We start from the raw sequence: 17,448 nt of genomic DNA on the forward strand, positions 1-17,448 counted from the left end.
GGGTGTCAGCGTGCTGTGCAATGTGGAGGGATGTGGGAGACAAAAACTAAGCACTGGAAAATTTTGCAGCTTTTTACTGAAGTACACATTGTAGTATTGTAAACGAGTGTTGTTTTCTAACCTAGTTTTGTGCTGTATAAGGTGGGTAAGATCACACAACACAAAGTGAGGAAATCTACATTTCCTGCCAGTATGGAGGAAGTTTAGCAATTGCTCACACAAAATGCAAGGAAGCATTCAAACAAATTGGAACAATACTCTTATTTAACATAGGAGTCCCTTAAGAACAAACTTTTCACTTCTTTACATGAATAAAGCGTTTCTGGCACAGCACCTGGCTCGACACCATTCAGTATGTTAAGCCATTATTTGGAAGCAAAAACCACCAGGATCCTTGTTTTCTTCGGCACAGAGCTCACGGCTTGCATCAGACCAGGTACTCCTTCCACTTTTTTTCCTGTTTAGTTATGATCTAGATTCCCATGCTAGCTAAGCACTAACGCAGGTTTCATTTTATAGTTAAGCACTGTATAACCTTGCAATATGCAGATGGTACCAATTCCAAGAGAATTTTACAATTGCGCGAGCCATGAGTAAGGAGGAAATGTTTGCCCTTCAGCTAAGCCTCCTAATCACAGTACCTGAAATGGTATCAAGCGATACACCCACTGGTACTAGGTGGAAACACATACCAGAGAGAACAGAATGAGTAAACCTACTGATGCCTGGCCCTCAGCATACATGACTACAGTCCGGGTAACACGGTAGATAACCCTGAAATCCTAGCTGTTAAAAACAAGCAAGAAAAAAATGGGTCCTTAACATTTAACAGTGTATCAAATAGCTCACCCATCTGTCAGACAGGTGAGTTAGACCAACAAGAACATGAAAACAGGTACTTGACGCTTCCCTCCTTCAAGCTGCTCTAAACCTCCACCTACCAGCCACACATGCTTTCCAGTGCTGAGCCGCTTCGTCAGCTGCTATTACGTTGGGGAAACAAGGCGTTTCAGGAAAATATTAACAGGGAGGGGAGGAAATAAAAAGTCAGAACAGTAAGAGGGATTAGAATGAAGTAATAAAATGGAGAGTTAGAACAAGTTAATAGTTCCCAGCATCCTGAACACCGCAGCTAGCAGAAACCTAGGCAGGTCTTGGGCAACCATTCAATCGAATGCATTGTCTTTGTTCCTTCCCAAGCAAAACCAGGTCAGAACACGGTTATTGCATACCTCAGAAATTTACTGAGGCAAAGGAAACACCCACTGAAAGGTTGGAAGGGAGAAAACAACTGAAGGAGTGAATAAAACAGGCTATTGGACTGACCACTCCTATACAGCTTATGGGTCAGCCAAGTTACTTTCACCAAAGCAACCAACCCTCTCCTGTGGATGGAAGGGAGATAGGCACCACAGCAAAGCCAAAGTGTAGTCTTGGGAACACCACCATCACTGCAGTTACCAAGCACGTAGAACAGACAAAAAAATGCTTTTCAGATAAGGACTTGATCTCATCAGCTGCAAAGAAACTCATTCAAGTTTGAGCTAGCACAGAATCAAAAAAAGAAAAAAAAGTTTTTTAAAAAGACCGTCTTTAATCAAGGCTAACTTCCTGAGCTTGTCTGTAAAACTGGGATTCTGTTTACATTTTCACAGCATATAGCCCTAAGCATTATCAAAAGCCGCTCAAAAACAAAAAAAACCTCCAGGCATAAAGCAGTTTGAATTTCCAAAGCAAGTCATCAGAAGACAAGTCTGTTCCAATACAATTATTAGCAAAATAAGATGAAACCTCTGAAAAAAAGTATTTTGGGGGAAGAAGAGAGTGGTGGTGGTGCTGCTAGAGTTAAGTATTGCTGTCCTATTACACTACAGTATTAGAGCCAAGATCCGCAGCTTTTCTGTCTGCCCTCTCCTTCCACACCCATACTACATTTTCCCATCTGCACCTGCAGAATCTAAGGCACTAATAAGAAAAATTTTAATCGTTGCCATTCTGTTGTCTCTTCTCTTTGCATTCAGCTCTGCTTCCCAGTGCCACCTTCCCTTTCACTTTATAGAGATACTACCATACTGCACTGCATTCAGAGCATCCTTTCAGTGCAGAAACCTTGTGAAGCCAAGGAAAAAGCAAATTTAACTACACTACTGCAATATGGAATTGAAATCCCAATATGGAGTAAAATTCTATATAGATGTTGACTCAACCTGTTAACTTTTTTGGGGTCAAAAAAAACTTTGTAGCTAATCCACAGAACTGGAAGTGCTTCCAACTTTTAATTCTTCATAAAAGCTTTGCAGACTGTACTCAAGTAGAGTTAGTCCAATTAGTTATAATGTCTACAACCGCAGTTGTACCAGTTTACCCAAAGAACCAAATACAAATACAAAACTGTCTTTTTTTCCAGTGACCATAGATGTGTATTTAACTATTAGTTAACCAAAGGTAATGCAAGGAAAAGCACAATTTCACAGAGGTGCCACAAAGGGTCCCGAATTCCAACTCAAACTGGAGATTGCCTTCTGTTCCTAAAAACTTAATTGTTGTTTACAGCAAGGCAGACATCTCTTCCCTTCTTTTCCACTGATGACACACCCTGATCGCATACTTGGTTTTTCAACTGGTTTTTATGGCTGCTTGCTTCAGTAAATTGAGGCAGAATCTCCTCTACTTGCTTAAATAAATAAATAATATTTTTAAAAAAAACCAAACAATTACAACTAGGAAAGAAGAAACAAAGCAAAATATTATTTGTGATCATCAACCTGGTTTTTGTCATTTTTCTATGTAGGCAAATGGTGTGCAGGTGTGGGGGGGTTTGCTAGACAATGTTTAGATATGCTCACCCTTCAAAAGAAAACAACCCTGGAGAAACCAGGTCAAAGAAATGCCCTACAAACTAGTGAAAAAGCAGAAGATCACCCTTAGTCCCCATCAACGTTCATGCTGGAATCTTGGACCAACTCACACATAAAATTTTGCTTCCTCCAGAAAATTCAGAAAATTTTACAGAACCAGGTGAAAAACTCCTCCCTGGGTTACATCACATAGTCTTGGTGAATCTTTTGGATATATCCAGAGCATTAAATCCATCAGAAATAAGAATTAGGATAGGTTTGGAATTTAAACAGAAGACTCTCCTCAAGGATACAAAAATGTTTAAGTTCAAGTCTTACAAAACTATGCCTTTCCCATTAATTAAAATAGAACTCAATAAATAAAAGCTGCATTTTACCTTTTCTGATACTTTCTTACTGTGAAAGAACCAAGACACCATAACTTGGCCATATTTTACATCAGAACAATATTCAGAGAAGGCTATTGTTAATAAGCTATTGTATTTATACCTGCAAGGAACAGCAACTAGTTTTTCAGTAATCTTCCCCTATCTTAAGACTCTTTAGTACAAGAATCAGCAGTCTGTTCTATATTTCCTTGAAATCAAGACACTCCTAGATGTTAAATCACTGTTCCACAGACATCAAGGGAAAAAAAAAAAACCACCAACCACACAAACCAAACCTAACAGGACACCACTGAACAAAAACCAGAACACAACTGAACAAAATTCACTTTATAGTCAGGGATCTGGAATTTCTCAGGAACAACTTGGAACTTTTGGGGGCAATACTTTACTTACACAAATTTCAATAGGACAAAACAGATTCAGCCAACTCCACACAGAAAAACAATGGAAGAAGAAACAGGCCATACAGGTTTTTGAACTTGGACAAAATGACATCATCAGAGAAAGCACCTTAATTGCTGTCTTGTTGAGAGAATCTTCTTAATGATCAGCATCACTCCCTTTCTGCCAAACAAGACCAAACTGGAAAGCTGCAGCTAGCTAGTAATTCTGACCCTAAGCTTTTCACTCTTTCTACAAACACCCTTGTGTTTAAACATACAGCCTTGTAAACTGTCCTCTGTCAAAGTAAGTTTATTACAACAAAATTTTCACTAAGAATCATTTGTCATTATTTTTAAAAACCAACAAACCAACCAACCACAGGAAACTATTTCATATTGCAAAAGCACTATTAGGAATGATTACCTAGCCCAATGTGACACAAAACACCCCCTTGTAAGTAGAATTATTTTATTTCAGAAACCAAAACCAAACTCATCTCCCCCATATGCAGAAAGTGTCCTCCTGCACACGCTGCAGCCATCACAACGCAGCTGCCAGTAGAAACAGCGACAGATACAGTGAAATCAATTACTACTGTTGAAACACAGAATACCCCTCTCTTGGCAACACCTGCTCTTTTTAAAGTCCCCTACAAAGTCAGAACAAGGATCAGGAAGGCTGCCTGCGAAAGCAGCACCTCCACCTTCACCCGTATGTTCCGAAGGGGGGGGGGTGGGAAGTGACAGAGATTACTCACTCACTACAGGCACCAATGTTGGGAATCTTCTGGAAGTCTGATTACCCGACTTGACTCCCTCGCCCAACCTCCTCAGCTCTGCTTCATTCACCTTCTCCATCTACCCTCTCCCCCTTTTTCTATTTAGTAAGCTTATGTATGCTCTGGAGATGGTTTACACATTTACTAGTTAAATCCCACACCAAAACCCAAGGGTATCTGTCAGGGCTGCAAGCACTCTTAAGACAGACAAGTAGATCATCACTAACAATCAAGTCATCTGAAGATACAAACCACAATCTTTTGCAAGCACACACCAAGGTTCCTCTAGACCACCTCACTGAATAAAAAACAAGCTGGGAAAAAAACCCTTCTTTTTCCTTGTACCACCTCCCAGCAGTCACGCTGAAACACAAGCTTAGCGTTCAAACATGTTAAAATTAGGATTTGGTTACCATAATATCCCAACATGCAAAAAATAAACCTAAGTAGAAATCAACTGCAGCAACACACAGGAGAAATGTACATACTTTATCTCATAAAGCAAAAACTGGAGAATGCAAGCATATGTGAAGGGAAATACAAATCAGCATTTCTAGAGCTGCTTATACTACTTTCTACAAACACCTCCTGAAAACACCTTGAAAAGACGTTAAGTGTCTCTGCAAGAGAAAAGAGCTGAGTAAAATGCAGAACTACAAGTGAGGATTTCCAGCTCCCTCCAGAAAAAAACAGGTTATCTCCACCTTAAAAAGAATCAACAGCTTACAAGACGATAACTGTTCTATAGCCGTTCCTCTGAACCCTCTCTACTGCTCAAGGGTACAGAGGATGAGGGAAAGCATGGCCCAGCCCTCTTTTTAAATCAGAAGCCAAATCTCATGTGGAAGGAGCAACACTCCAATAAAAATGCAGGAAATAAGAAGCATCTTTTCTAAACTGCCCAGCTGTCTTCAACAGTGCTCCGTTGGGATTTTGTAGAGCTGTACTGCAGCACTTCATGCACCTCTGAGATACCGACTAGTACAACCAACCAGACAATTCACTGTATGGGCTGAAGGGTGGCAAATAAGTTATTTGAAGAGGATACTATGATTCAATCAAATATCCAAAATTGCAACCAATGGACAAGGATCATACAGACACTGCCTGAATGAACTTGCAGGTTTTGTGTACTTCAGAGTGATCTTTCTGAACTTCTCAAGTGCCGTCTTCAGGAACCAAAATGGAGTTGCCATTTGCATTTCTCACTGAAATGATAAGGTAGGAAAAACGTCTTCGTTTTCTACTAGAAGCATTCCAGCAGGCTGCAAGACTATACAAAAGCTTTTAGACAATTCAGTTTCAATTAAATCACAGCTGCAATAAAAACCAACAGGAAAAGCTTTATTAACAGGGAAATTTGTACCATAATACTGTACGTCTTCTAGAATCTTAGATTCATCAGAACTGAAACTTCAAGAATCCATGAAAGCAGAAGTGTAAGCATGCATCAAAAAGGTCCAGAGATAACAACGGTAACTTGAAACGCTCGGCAGATATTCCATCTTTATTCAGCAGATCACTTTCTAAATGCCGGAGAACTAATTAAAGTAGCTCTGTAAAATTATCACTGTAAGAAGAGACGTGTCGACTAGACCATGCCCTGCCTAAGTCCTCTCTTCTCAGCTGCATGAATAAGAAACGGAGATGCACTCGCAGTGATTTCAGCCTCTCCTTTCAGTACAGTGTTCCGCAGGCTGTAGGAGCACAGGCACACGCGGAGACTCCTGTCACTGTTGCATTCTGCAGGATTAATACCGGTAAGAGGAAAGAGCACATCAGGCAGTATGACACTTTCACTGAAACAACAGAGCTTGTTCCACAGAATGCCAACGTCTGACTGTCAGACAAGCCTTTGTCTATATGCCACCATTCAAAGGCACTAGAAAAAAGGGCTACACTTTGCCTGCATCTAGGGCTTATCAGCTCATCACTAGCAGATCTATTTGTTGGGCATGTGACCTTTCCATGACTAAGTTTTTAATTTTGGTACTGTACTAACTTTGGATTAACAATATATTACACTCACGTCTTAAAGGGAACAATACAAAGAATGGAGCAAAGCAAAAAAATAAGTACAGCCTTATAAGTCAACACTGTGAACTGATGATGCATGCCCCTTACTCCTCAACCCCCAATCCACTCCACACCACCAAGAACAAGAGCATCCACCCAAGCTGCCTGCTCACTTCAGCCCAACCAGCCCATGTGCTTGATGCATGACCTTGCCCAGTACCTATCAGTGCTTCAAAGAGCGGTCCAGAGGGCAGGAACTGGAACAAAACGCCCTGGATCTTACTTCATAAAATGCAGAGAACCTCATGCCCTCTTTTGCAAGGCAGGGGGGATTAAGTTGTTTGTTGCTATGTTGCTGTTTAAAACTTCTCAGATCTTCCAGAAGAAGCAAGGAAGAGAGGCTGAGACCTACAGAGATAGGGACCAGCTTCCTCCCCACATTCCAGAATACCACTACACATCAAAAGGGAGAACGTGGAAACAACAAGCACACACAGTGGCCTCTCACAACCCCAGCACCCGTATCTGAGCATCCATTCACGTCTCCCCTGCCCCAACCGAACTGCTATCCCTTCCACTCGCATTTATACACAAAAAAGTACGAACCTGAGATACAGAATGAAGCTAAGACAGTTAAAATCCACTGCCTTTGTTATGCTGTTCATGCAAACCTGAGAATGACTTGACATCAGATCACAAGAACGATGATTAATCATACAAGTACGTCCTGTTTGTAAGAGGCACAAAGTATCTAATTAGTATCTAAACAGTATTTTACATGCTCCAGTTTTACAAGAGTTTGCCATCAGTAGACGCAACGCTCTAAGACATATGCTATACTGCTTCAAAGCTGCCCATAAAGGAAAAATCATATCTATTTCACTTTCAATCAACCTTAAAGTTTTACCATCTTGTTAAAAAGAGAACTGACACACTCAGCAACTACTCTGAATCTCTGGCAGACTTCCTCACTTTCCACATCTTTAAAAGTATCACAATTACATCACTATTAATCCATTATGTATTCTGACCCTTATCATCCAGTGACTAAGTATGTTTTAAACTGCCTTTTTCAAAGCTAACATTTGGACAGGAAACAAAATCCTACGTGCTCCCCTCCTGTGGCAAAAACATCTTTTAAAAAATATTTTACATAAAGCAAGAGAAGGAAAAAGCAAGAGCCACAGAAGCGCCCCTCCTAAAGTCTGGAAAGCATCGCCAAGATTTCCAACATTTTCTCAGACTTTATATTTGTTATTACTTTTTCACATCTAGTTTATGCTTATAATCCAGAAAACAGACATGAAAGTAATCCAGTATTTTCAAGGCATTCATTTGGACATTATTAAAAAAACCAAAACACAACTTATCTGGATTCAACTCTTATTGTAGATTATTTTTTCTCCTCATAATGGCCTATATTTTATCATTTTGGCTTTGCTGGTTCTAGGTCTACGCACTATCAAGAACGTCCCGTGGCAAATCCATACCAGAATTTAAACAGAAATACAAATATTTTTTTAAGACAAAAAAATAGGCAAAAGTACTTTTTCATAAAAATAAACTCCTTCAAGGGACGCATATCCCAACACGTTCGGTAAATAACGTACATACCGGCAGGGCAGGCGCTTTAAACTGACAGAGTCTGCTCGATGAGATTTAGCTTCGTTTAACCGCTACCGCTCACCAAAGCGCTGAAGCTACTTTAAATTTTTTAAGTAAAAAAAAAAAATACGCAGAAAAAAAAAATCGAAGCCACCCAAAAAACCGCCCGAAGGGTAAATGTCAACGCGGAGGTGCGGTGACGGGCAGGTTCGCACGGCGGGCAGCGGCCGAGCCACGAGCCGAGGTGACACCGCGGGGCGCACAGCGGCCGGCCCGGCCCCGCGGGCAGCCAGCGCCAGGGGCACAGGGGAAAAGGCCGCGCCGCCCGCCGCCCCCTCGCCCCCGCCGGCCGCGCCCGCAGGCGACCGGGAAGGGCAGCGGCTCCGGGCAGCGCGGCGGGGCCGGCGGCCGCTGCCGCCCAAGGAGAGGCCCGAGCACCCGGAGACGGCCGCCGGGGGGAGGCAGGACGCCAGGCAGGGCCTGACAAGGCCGCCCGCCCTCCCCCCGGCCGGCCCGCGGCCTACGGAGACCCCGGCCCCGGCAGCGCCCCCTCCCGCGGGCCCGGCGGGGCGGGGTAGGGGCGCCCGCGCGCCGCCGGCCGTTACCCGCCCCCCCCTCACCTGGCAGTGGGAGACGACGAGGCTCTGGTTGCCTTCCCCGTGGTACTTCCATTCATTCTCATCCATCTTCTCCACTTCCATGCCCGGCCCGGGCCGCCGCCGCGCCCCGTGGGGACGGTGCCTGCCGCCGGCCCGCCGCGCTCACGCCCCCACCATCGCGGCTGCGCGGCCGCCCCGCCGCAGGAAGTCCCGCCCTCCGCCGGAGAGGCGGGGCCGGCCCGCGCCACCGCGCACGCGCCGGGCGGCCATCTTAGCGCCGGGCAGCTGCGCGCGCCGCCATCGCTGAGCGGGGCGGAAGCCAGGACGCAGCTCCCGGTCTCGTCCCACAGCCCGGGCCGCCCCGGGCGGCGGAGCCCCCTAGAGGCCCCGCAGGTGCCGCGGCCAGGCGCCCAGCCCGGACACTCGCCGTTTCGGAATCGTGGGCGACGGGGGGAAGCGGGAGGGCCGGGCCGGGACCCCCCTCGGGCCCGGCGGGCGGGAGCCGCAGCGCCGGGGGCAGAGCCGCCGCTGAGGCCTCGCACCGGTGCCCCGCACCCGCGGCGCGGGCCGTGCGGATGGTCAGACGCTCGGCAGCAGTAACGCGGCGTTCAGCGTGCGGGCCGCTTCCTGCGCGGTACGGGCTCGTGGTTGCCCTCCTCGGTGTGTCTCTGGGCAGCTTCGTGCATCAGATGCACCAGGGCTTTCACACACCCGGTAGAGAGGTTACAAGTGTAAGTAAGAAAACGTATCCTTTCACGACTGATTAAACCAGTAAGCTGGTTTCCTTAGAATTACCAGAAGGGTTCAACGTAGCCGCACAGAGCGGCTCACCACCCATGTACGTGAACTACGCATAGATGACATGCAGTACATCTAACACGTCACCTGCATACCCAAATTCCCCATCACAGACAGAGGATTAAATTCTCGATCCCTTAATCCAGTCAATTTTATCCCTATGACTTCTGACTACTGGCAGCAATTAACATGAATTAACATATCACATTACTTGGGCTCTCTGAAACTCCCCGTTTTCCTCTCCAGCACAAGGCACTCACTCCATGAGGGATACCCATCTGGCATATCAGAAGGTCACTAACACTTGCGAGTTTTCCTCTGTTTAATGAACATTTGTATAATTTGGATAGTAGCCAAATTTGAATCAGTATCTTTTTAAAAAAAGTCAAAGCAAATAAAATGATGCCTTTTTGTTTTTCAAAGAGGGAAGATGCACCTAGAAGGCTGAAAATAAAACCTGCATAAATCTGCAACGAGTCATTGATCTTTTTTTAAATGTGTGGTGCTGTAACTCATCATTTAGCATTTAACTTCACTAGAACTATAACAAAAAATGAGAGTTAAAAATTTATACCTTCTTTTTGCCAAAATACTGATTGATAAGCACTTGACTTTTTATTTAATATTATCCTATATGCACCTATGTGAAATTGAAAAAGGAAACACAAATCCCTGCTCCTTTGGCCATTTAATAAAGATGAAAATAATGACAGGGATGTTCACAGTATGTTTCTTGTCACCTGTGTTTGCAAAGTTGCTGTTGCGTAACAACACATGGATATATAAACCACAAGAATTTACCATACTTACCCTGACTTACCAAAAGCATTACAAAGAAGTTTCACTCAGGACTGAGTAAGATTGTGGATTGTAAGGTAAATATGATACCTGCATTAAAAATGAGCCGTACTTCAGAGAAATAGTATGTGCACACTTAGGAGGCTTACATGGAGAAATACAAAGGTAAAGAATATTGATATATTGTCTTGCAATGGCAAAAATAACTTGCCTCAACTTTACAAAGGAACTCTAGTATAGCAAGTTGATTGATTTTCCATTCCTTCATACTTCTGAAAAATGTACATCTATAGAGGAAAAAATAAAGCAGAGGTTCCGAGTGCTAGGGCAAACACGCTGAGAACACCTGAGGTTAAGACAGTCTCTCTCTCTCTAGCAGGTCTCTTCACCTTTTCCTCCAGCGTTCCATGGGGCAGAACTACCACTTGGGCACATTGCAGGAGCATTTGGAAAACACTGGTAAAACTTGGGAACTGGAGGGACAAAAGCCTATTAACATATTTCTCTCTGCATTATCAGTTTTTAAATATTACTCATCTCAGGTATTATCTACAATGTGCTTGAACTGAAATAGCTTAAGTTTTTGAGCCGTTAATAACACTGAAGCATTGCTTAAGTGGAATTCCACTAATACGGAATCCTGTGGTTAACTACAACTTGTATGGGCGTACCTGGATTGGTTTTGATTCGCTACCTTGAGGACTGCTAGCACAGAGCTCAGCAACGGTCAAAAATCCACCTGAGTATCCCAGTAGATGACCAGGTGTTCTATGATATTTTAGTATGTAACTAAGCTAGTTTAGAGCTGCATCAGGAACGCATAAGGTAATCCCACCTTCAGTTCCACAGCTCACACTTAATCCCCCAACATTTATTTTTTGATGTAATGTGAAGGAGTCAGGAGAGCACCACAGGCCTGAAATACATTTAGTTTTCTCTGGGTCCTGTAACTGCACTGGGTGGCTATGCTTTATGCCACAATTTCTGTTTCTTGGGACTCTTCAGTGTTGGGAATACAAAAAAAAAAAAAAAAAAAAAAGGTAAATTATCTATAGATTTTAAATCAGTGGGTACACTATACCTAATTGTGTAGATATTCTCAAATAGAAGATTAAGTGGCCCAAGATCACAGATCATATGACATTAAGAACAAGCTTGTAAAATACTGAGACGTAAGGCTACTGTCAAACAGATTTGCAAGTAAAAATGAGAATACACCAATCCTGTCTCTTTACATGAGGATGACAGACAAAAATACATTAACTAATATAACATTTCTTCCCAGCCTATCTTCTACCATTCCATGTCTGTAGTTTTTGCTTGTTTTTAAATGGCAATTAAACTACGGCACTGACTTCACATCTTCAGTTTATTCATGGCAGCTCCCCTGGTTCATGCCTGCCATGGAGATCATTACTCTGCCAATGCCCACCAAAACACAATTCCCCTCCCAAATTCAGCTTTAACCTTGCCGCGTCCTGCCAGGCATGCCCCTGAGCTGTCAGCGCTGGACTCTCACAGATGCCGTCTTCTACAACTTTTAAGTTTACCAAGGAATGAGAATGAAATGGTAAATACAAGTGCATGTATTCACTTGCTGGGGGGGGGGTGGGGGGGGTGTAGGAGGTTAGGGGGGAAGTATCAGGCTAGTATCTCTTGTTAATATTCTGATGGATATAAAAAGTTCATTAAATACAGAGCTGAGGAAAAAAAGTAATAGCATTACTTGAGACTCATGATAAAATGAGATATCAAGAATACAAAGGTCTTGTAAGCTTATGAGAAGGATTTTTGTGATAATCGCTACATCTTAGTTCTCCAGGTTCCTAAAATGAAAGGTTTCTATAAAAAGAAGATATTTTAGTCTTTATGAAAAGAGTAAGCATTACACAAAAGATCCTTTCTGGGGACCTAGAAATGTCTGCCTGGAGAAATTAGGTTTAAGGATCACAAATTCAAGGCAGTGAGTCCAAGAATACTGAATGGACACGATAATACAACAATGAAGTTGTGCTACAAAATACTATTACTGTTTTTAACTACTGCACCATTTTCAGTTTAAAAAAAATGCAGTTATGTTTAAATAAGACTGACAGTTTTATATTTTTACTATGCTCAGACCATCAAAAATGGAGTATACTTATGTAACTCAACACCTCATTAAAATTTTAAAGTTTTGCTTTTTTTCTATTATCAGTATGATACCACTGCTCATTGACATAGTTTTTTCTTGAATCCATGGTTTATTTATGTAATTTCATACACATACCAGAAATGTGGGAAATGTCATGCTCCAACTGTCATTTCATCATTTCTGACTGAGAAACAGTCACCCAACAAAGGAAAAAAAAAATAGGACTGAAGTGTGCCATTTGATGGCTTTTTTAGAAAGCATATATGGTACTTTGAGCCACAATAAAGTATTTTACAGACTAAGCAAGTTAATGGCTTCAGGAATAGGACTGTAAGTAGTACAAAAGGTGACTTAAGGTTAGTGAAGATAAAGCCACATGTATGTTGTTAAAAGACAAGAGTTTGCACAAATGCAGCCAGCCATCAATAACCACAGATGCAGATAAACAGACATTATAACTACTAAGAGTTTTAATTGCTACATACAGTCAGAGAGAGGAAATGAAGTTACAGACATGGCATAAATAACTACTTCTCTGTACATTATATATAACTCCAAAGAATTGCCAAGACAGACAATACTTTTTAAAATATAGACAAGGTTAGTTAAATACTGTTTTCCATGCACCAGAGTCCTGAACATTTATTGAGAAAGAAATACAACTAATTACCAGAGGGGGCAACCCAACCCCCCCAAAAAAAACCCAAAAAACAGTGTTGTGAATTTTTAGGACCAGTAAGAGAAAATATATGGAAAAGATCTCATTAGAAAGCATAGGAGGTCTCTAAAGCGGAATGCTATGGTGAAATCCTACTAGCTTTGGCAGGGTATTAAACCCGAATGGCACAAGCCCAAGCCCACCTGAGCGCCTGTTCTTAGAGCCTTTGTTCCTGTGGGCGAGGAGGGGAAGAGGAAGGGATAAACGGCTTTTAGGTCTTGCCTTGTATTAAGTGACATACCAGCAACTGGAAAACAAAATGCTCTTTACATAAAGAGGTGAAAGCAGACTGCCAGAGCAGACGCAGGAGCCTGGTCAGAAGTCACACGGAAGCAATATTTTTGTGGCTTTCAGGACAGGCTAACACTTCTTGGTGCAGATACTTTGCTGTTAATGTTAAACTGTTCGCTCATGATCAGCCACCCTCTTGCAACATCACAAACAGACCCTAACTCCGTGTTTGGTCCTTGGACACTTGATCAGCCAAAGGAAAGCACGTCTTAAACTTCTTTTTGACACAAGCCCAATGTGATCACCTTTAAATAGGGAAGAGAACATGTATATTAATCTGGTTTTTAGCTAAACTGCCATCATTTGGCAACGCACTTCTGTGGAATAACCTTGAAACCTTCCCAGTTAAAACTTTTAATTCAATAATTTAATAACAAACAGAGTACAAGGTCTCCAGAAAACAAATCACAAATTTACGTAAACCAGTGACATGTTACGCTTCAGTTTATACCCAGAAACACCAAACTCTGTAACAGGATCTGGGGACGGTACAGAAGAACTGCGCAGCAGTTTCTTTTGTACATTTACAGATAAATTCACATTTATGTTCCCTGACACAGCTATCAATACTTTAGGAGACGTAATTCCTTAATCCAGACCACATTTGATTGACTGTAGTGTTAATAGTTTTGGAGTGATCTCTGTTAGCTGACGGCAGCATACAGAATGAATGCTCCCTCCCCAGCCAACTCGCTCAAAGAACCCAGTTTACTGCAGTCACCGTGACTGAAATTAATAAAGAGAACCTGTATTTGAAAGAGACGTTTTCTCAGATTTTAAACATCAGATTTTCTGTCATCTCCAATAGATGAACACAGATATAACACAGTTTCACAAGCACAGAAGTTAATATAAATGCTATGCTACCTCAAAAGGGGGATCTTGTTCTCCTTTTCAAATCAGGCCACGTACCCTCACATTGCCCTCAGCACATTTACACCCATGTGGCACATTAGAGCAGATTATTCATCAAATGAATGGTCAAGGCTTTCCCGAGCGGGATGTTTTTTTCTTGGTTTTCTTTAGTTGACTCAGCAAACCAGTGTGACACATTGCATAGCCAGACAAGTCCTCCAGCCACCATGAAAGAAGGAATGGGAACACAACCAAAACCGGTGGGGAGTGCAGGATTAGGCATTTTGTTGCTAGCTCATTTTCAGATCAGATTAAGCTGATTATGAAACTACTTTCAGCAGTGCTGCAGAACCTCCCGGCAGCATGAAGGGGGTGTGTGTGTGAGGGGGCTTTCAAGGGAAAAAGAAAACGCACAGAATGGACAGATATTTCTAGGTGTGCTCTGAAAAAGCTGTAGAGCACAACACCAAAGAAATGTTTTGTGAGAAAGAACTGTAACACTCATTGAGCAGTCCATGAGCTGTCACTCACAGGTTTTTGGGTTGTTTTTTTTCTCCCCCAGGAAAAAACCCATGTGTTAGATTTCTGCCATCCCTTTACTGCTAGATCTTAAGACAGTTGAAATTATCTGCATTATCAGAGCATCAATGATCAGACATGCCTCTAAACTAAGCTTTTATTGATTAAAACAGCTATTTCAAATAAATTATCTTGATTAAGGTGAAATGACATGGGTATTTAACAAGTGATTATGAGATCTTCCTGAGTGAATGTTTGCCAAAACCATGTGTAAAATAACATCCATTGCAATAATGTCTTTATGACAGTATCTCACTTTGAACAAAAGCATAACTATAAGTAACAAGTATACATCTCATACCTTTCCAATAGATTTCTAGGGAAAAAAAAAAAAAAATCCGAGTTACTTGGAAAAGAAGAACTATTCTTAACAGTGACAGGAAAATAAATATACCAAAAGAAAGATGTTCTAGATCTCTCAAGTCAAGCTTTTTGAGGAATTAAATTTAAGATGACTGAGTGAGCACAAATTCTAGATCAAATTCTACACTTCAGGCCCAAAGAGCAGTGAAGCCCCTTTCACACAAGGCTTGGCATCTTGGAAGGGACAAATCCATGTGGCATGAATGCATAATTCAAAAATACACCTCAAGGTTCTACATGATGGCTGGTTTTCAACCTATTTATGAATTTGCGATACTGAGTTAGAGTGCAAAAAAGACATTTACAGAATCATATCTGGAGACAGACATTTCTTTACCATTAAAGAACAGTGATGAGATATGCTTGTAGCCACTAGAAACATAATTGTAAAATCCATTAGAGCAATCCTGCTACCTGACACAAAACGAAGACAGCAGACAGACCAAAAATAATTTGAATTGTAATATTTGTCCCTCAGCCACAAATACGCATCCAGAAAGAGGAGATAATCTAACAAAAGCAGGAAAAATAATGGACACAAACATTTTTTGGGTTTTGTTTTTTTAAATATGATTTGGTTCATGAGGCTCCAGTAGCGGTATGTTTTAGAAGCAAATCTATTAATACCAAACTGAGAGCAAGACAGGAAGGGATTGGTAAATCTTAAAGCTACTTATTACAAAGTAGGTATATATTTATATAAATAAAATGGGCTGGGTTTCCAGTTTCTCTCTTTGCAGCGCAAAAAGTTAAAGGTTGTTCACCTAATTGCTTTATCTACTTCTGGATGGGTCTGAAAAGCACCGATGATAAAAATAAAATTCAAAATTGCTTTTCTCTAAGAACCCAGTTGATCATTATTAATAATTTGTCTGCCACACAGTTTTCCAGTGTTGCAAACTAGATGTAACGGGAAACAGCCTCATCTACTGGTTTGAGGAGATACTATCAGGTGTCTACACACAGTCTAATACTTGTCTTCTCCCCTCCCCCCAACACACTTACATCTCCCATACTTCATACAATAAAATCTACACAGTTGTGTTTTGGGGTTTTTTGCTGTTACACTATATAGTGTAGGAGCAGCAAAAACATTTGCACACACGCCTCAGATGACTGGATCTCCCAGATAACTCATTAAAAGGAGAAGCTCTGATTGTGCTTTCTAGCTCCTGTTCATTAACATAGGCAAACATGTCTAAAGAGATTGCTCACAGGCTTCCCGTTATTTAGTTTTAGTTTCTTGTCATTTTACTGAAAATTCAGTGTTCCTGATCAGCTATCGGACTATTAGTTTCAAACAAAAGTGTTTTATGGAGATTTTTGCTGTTCTTTTTTTGTTTAAGAAGTTAATTAAAAAAAAATCTGAAAGATAATTCTGAGTTTAGCTCATTACAGATTAAACTTTTCATTAAGAAGCATTAACACTGAAACAGTCATGGAGAGTTTAGTGGGAAACAGTACGGGATAGCAGGTCACCCTGAAGTTAAGGATATGTCTTGCTGCCTTTTTAGTCTAAATGGAATTTAAATCTTAACGCCTGCAGACATAGACACGTAATATTAACGTTGGCATGGGCTGGCTTCTGAGCACCAGCCTGCCATCCCGCCTTCTCCACAATCCTTCTCTCCCCACCCCCCCAGGTTTAGGTGCAGATCTGATGCAGTACAGCCGTGTGGTTTGAGAGCTGGTGGAGGCGGCACAGCTGCAAGAAGCCACCTTTGGACATCTGCTGCGGGCTCAGGGGCTGCACGTCAGCTCGGGCCCTCGCCCCTGCCCCAGCTGTGCTGCAGCAGTCCGGGAGCGAGAGGGGCTGGCTCTGCAAAGGGGGCTAGCCAGGAGCCGGGGTGACAGCAAGGCACCCCAGCAAGGCACAGCGTTAAGGGGTGCAGTCCTGCAGGACCTGAGCAAGAGGGGCTGAGCAGGCCTGGTGACGGTGGCCCAGGCCACCTGTAGTGATGAGGCAAGTCCAAGGTCAAGCCAGGGAGTTAAGTCACCAATGCAAGGTATGAGGCCAGGCACAAGTGTACCTACCACTGGATCCGTTGTTTTTCTTCCCTCCTGCAGACCTTTCTACCTTTCCAAACAACAATTATTCCAAAAATAAAGGTCATTACCTTTATTGCCGTTATGTGTCTTATTCACAGGTTTCCTTACTTGCCAAGGCCAGGGGATCCTACACGTTAAGTATTTTCCTTATCCCTATGTGGTCTGTTAGCCTCGTGTTCTCTCAAGATAGTGGCCTAAAGTTAACACAATTTGGTTTTGCCAAAGTTAAAGCTA

At 42.3% G+C, this 17,448-nt stretch overlaps 1 protein-coding gene and 1 long non-coding RNA gene across 4 annotated transcripts in view; one reads left to right on the forward strand and one right to left on the reverse strand.

Moving 5' to 3' along the window:
- IPPK (inositol-pentakisphosphate 2-kinase) overlaps positions 1 to 17,448 on the reverse strand; it is a 61,701-nt gene that overhangs the window by 25,206 nt on the left and 19,047 nt on the right. Inside the window, exon 1 of one of the 3 annotated variants that reach the window (XM_055708219.1) lies at positions 8,651 to 8,840. The exons of the other annotated variants lie outside the window; for them this stretch is intronic. Within the exon in view, the coding sequence (XP_055564194.1) occupies positions 8,651 to 8,731 (81 nt within the window). The 5' untranslated portion in view covers positions 8,732 to 8,840. Of the gene's footprint in view, positions 1 to 8,650; positions 8,841 to 17,448 lie in introns of those variants that run through there. 3 annotated transcript variants of the gene reach the window in all.
- Positions 8,939 to 17,247, forward strand: LOC129735922 (uncharacterized). Its single transcript, XR_008731918.1, has 3 exons — positions 8,939 to 9,360; positions 10,605 to 11,795; positions 16,809 to 17,247. It is a non-coding gene; the product is annotated as an uncharacterized LOC129735922 (long non-coding RNA).

Source organism: Falco cherrug, chromosome 4 (assembly GCF_023634085.1).
Source record: "Falco cherrug isolate bFalChe1 chromosome 4, bFalChe1.pri, whole genome shotgun sequence".
NCBI classification, from domain to species: Eukaryota; Metazoa; Chordata; class Aves; order Falconiformes; family Falconidae; genus Falco; species Falco cherrug.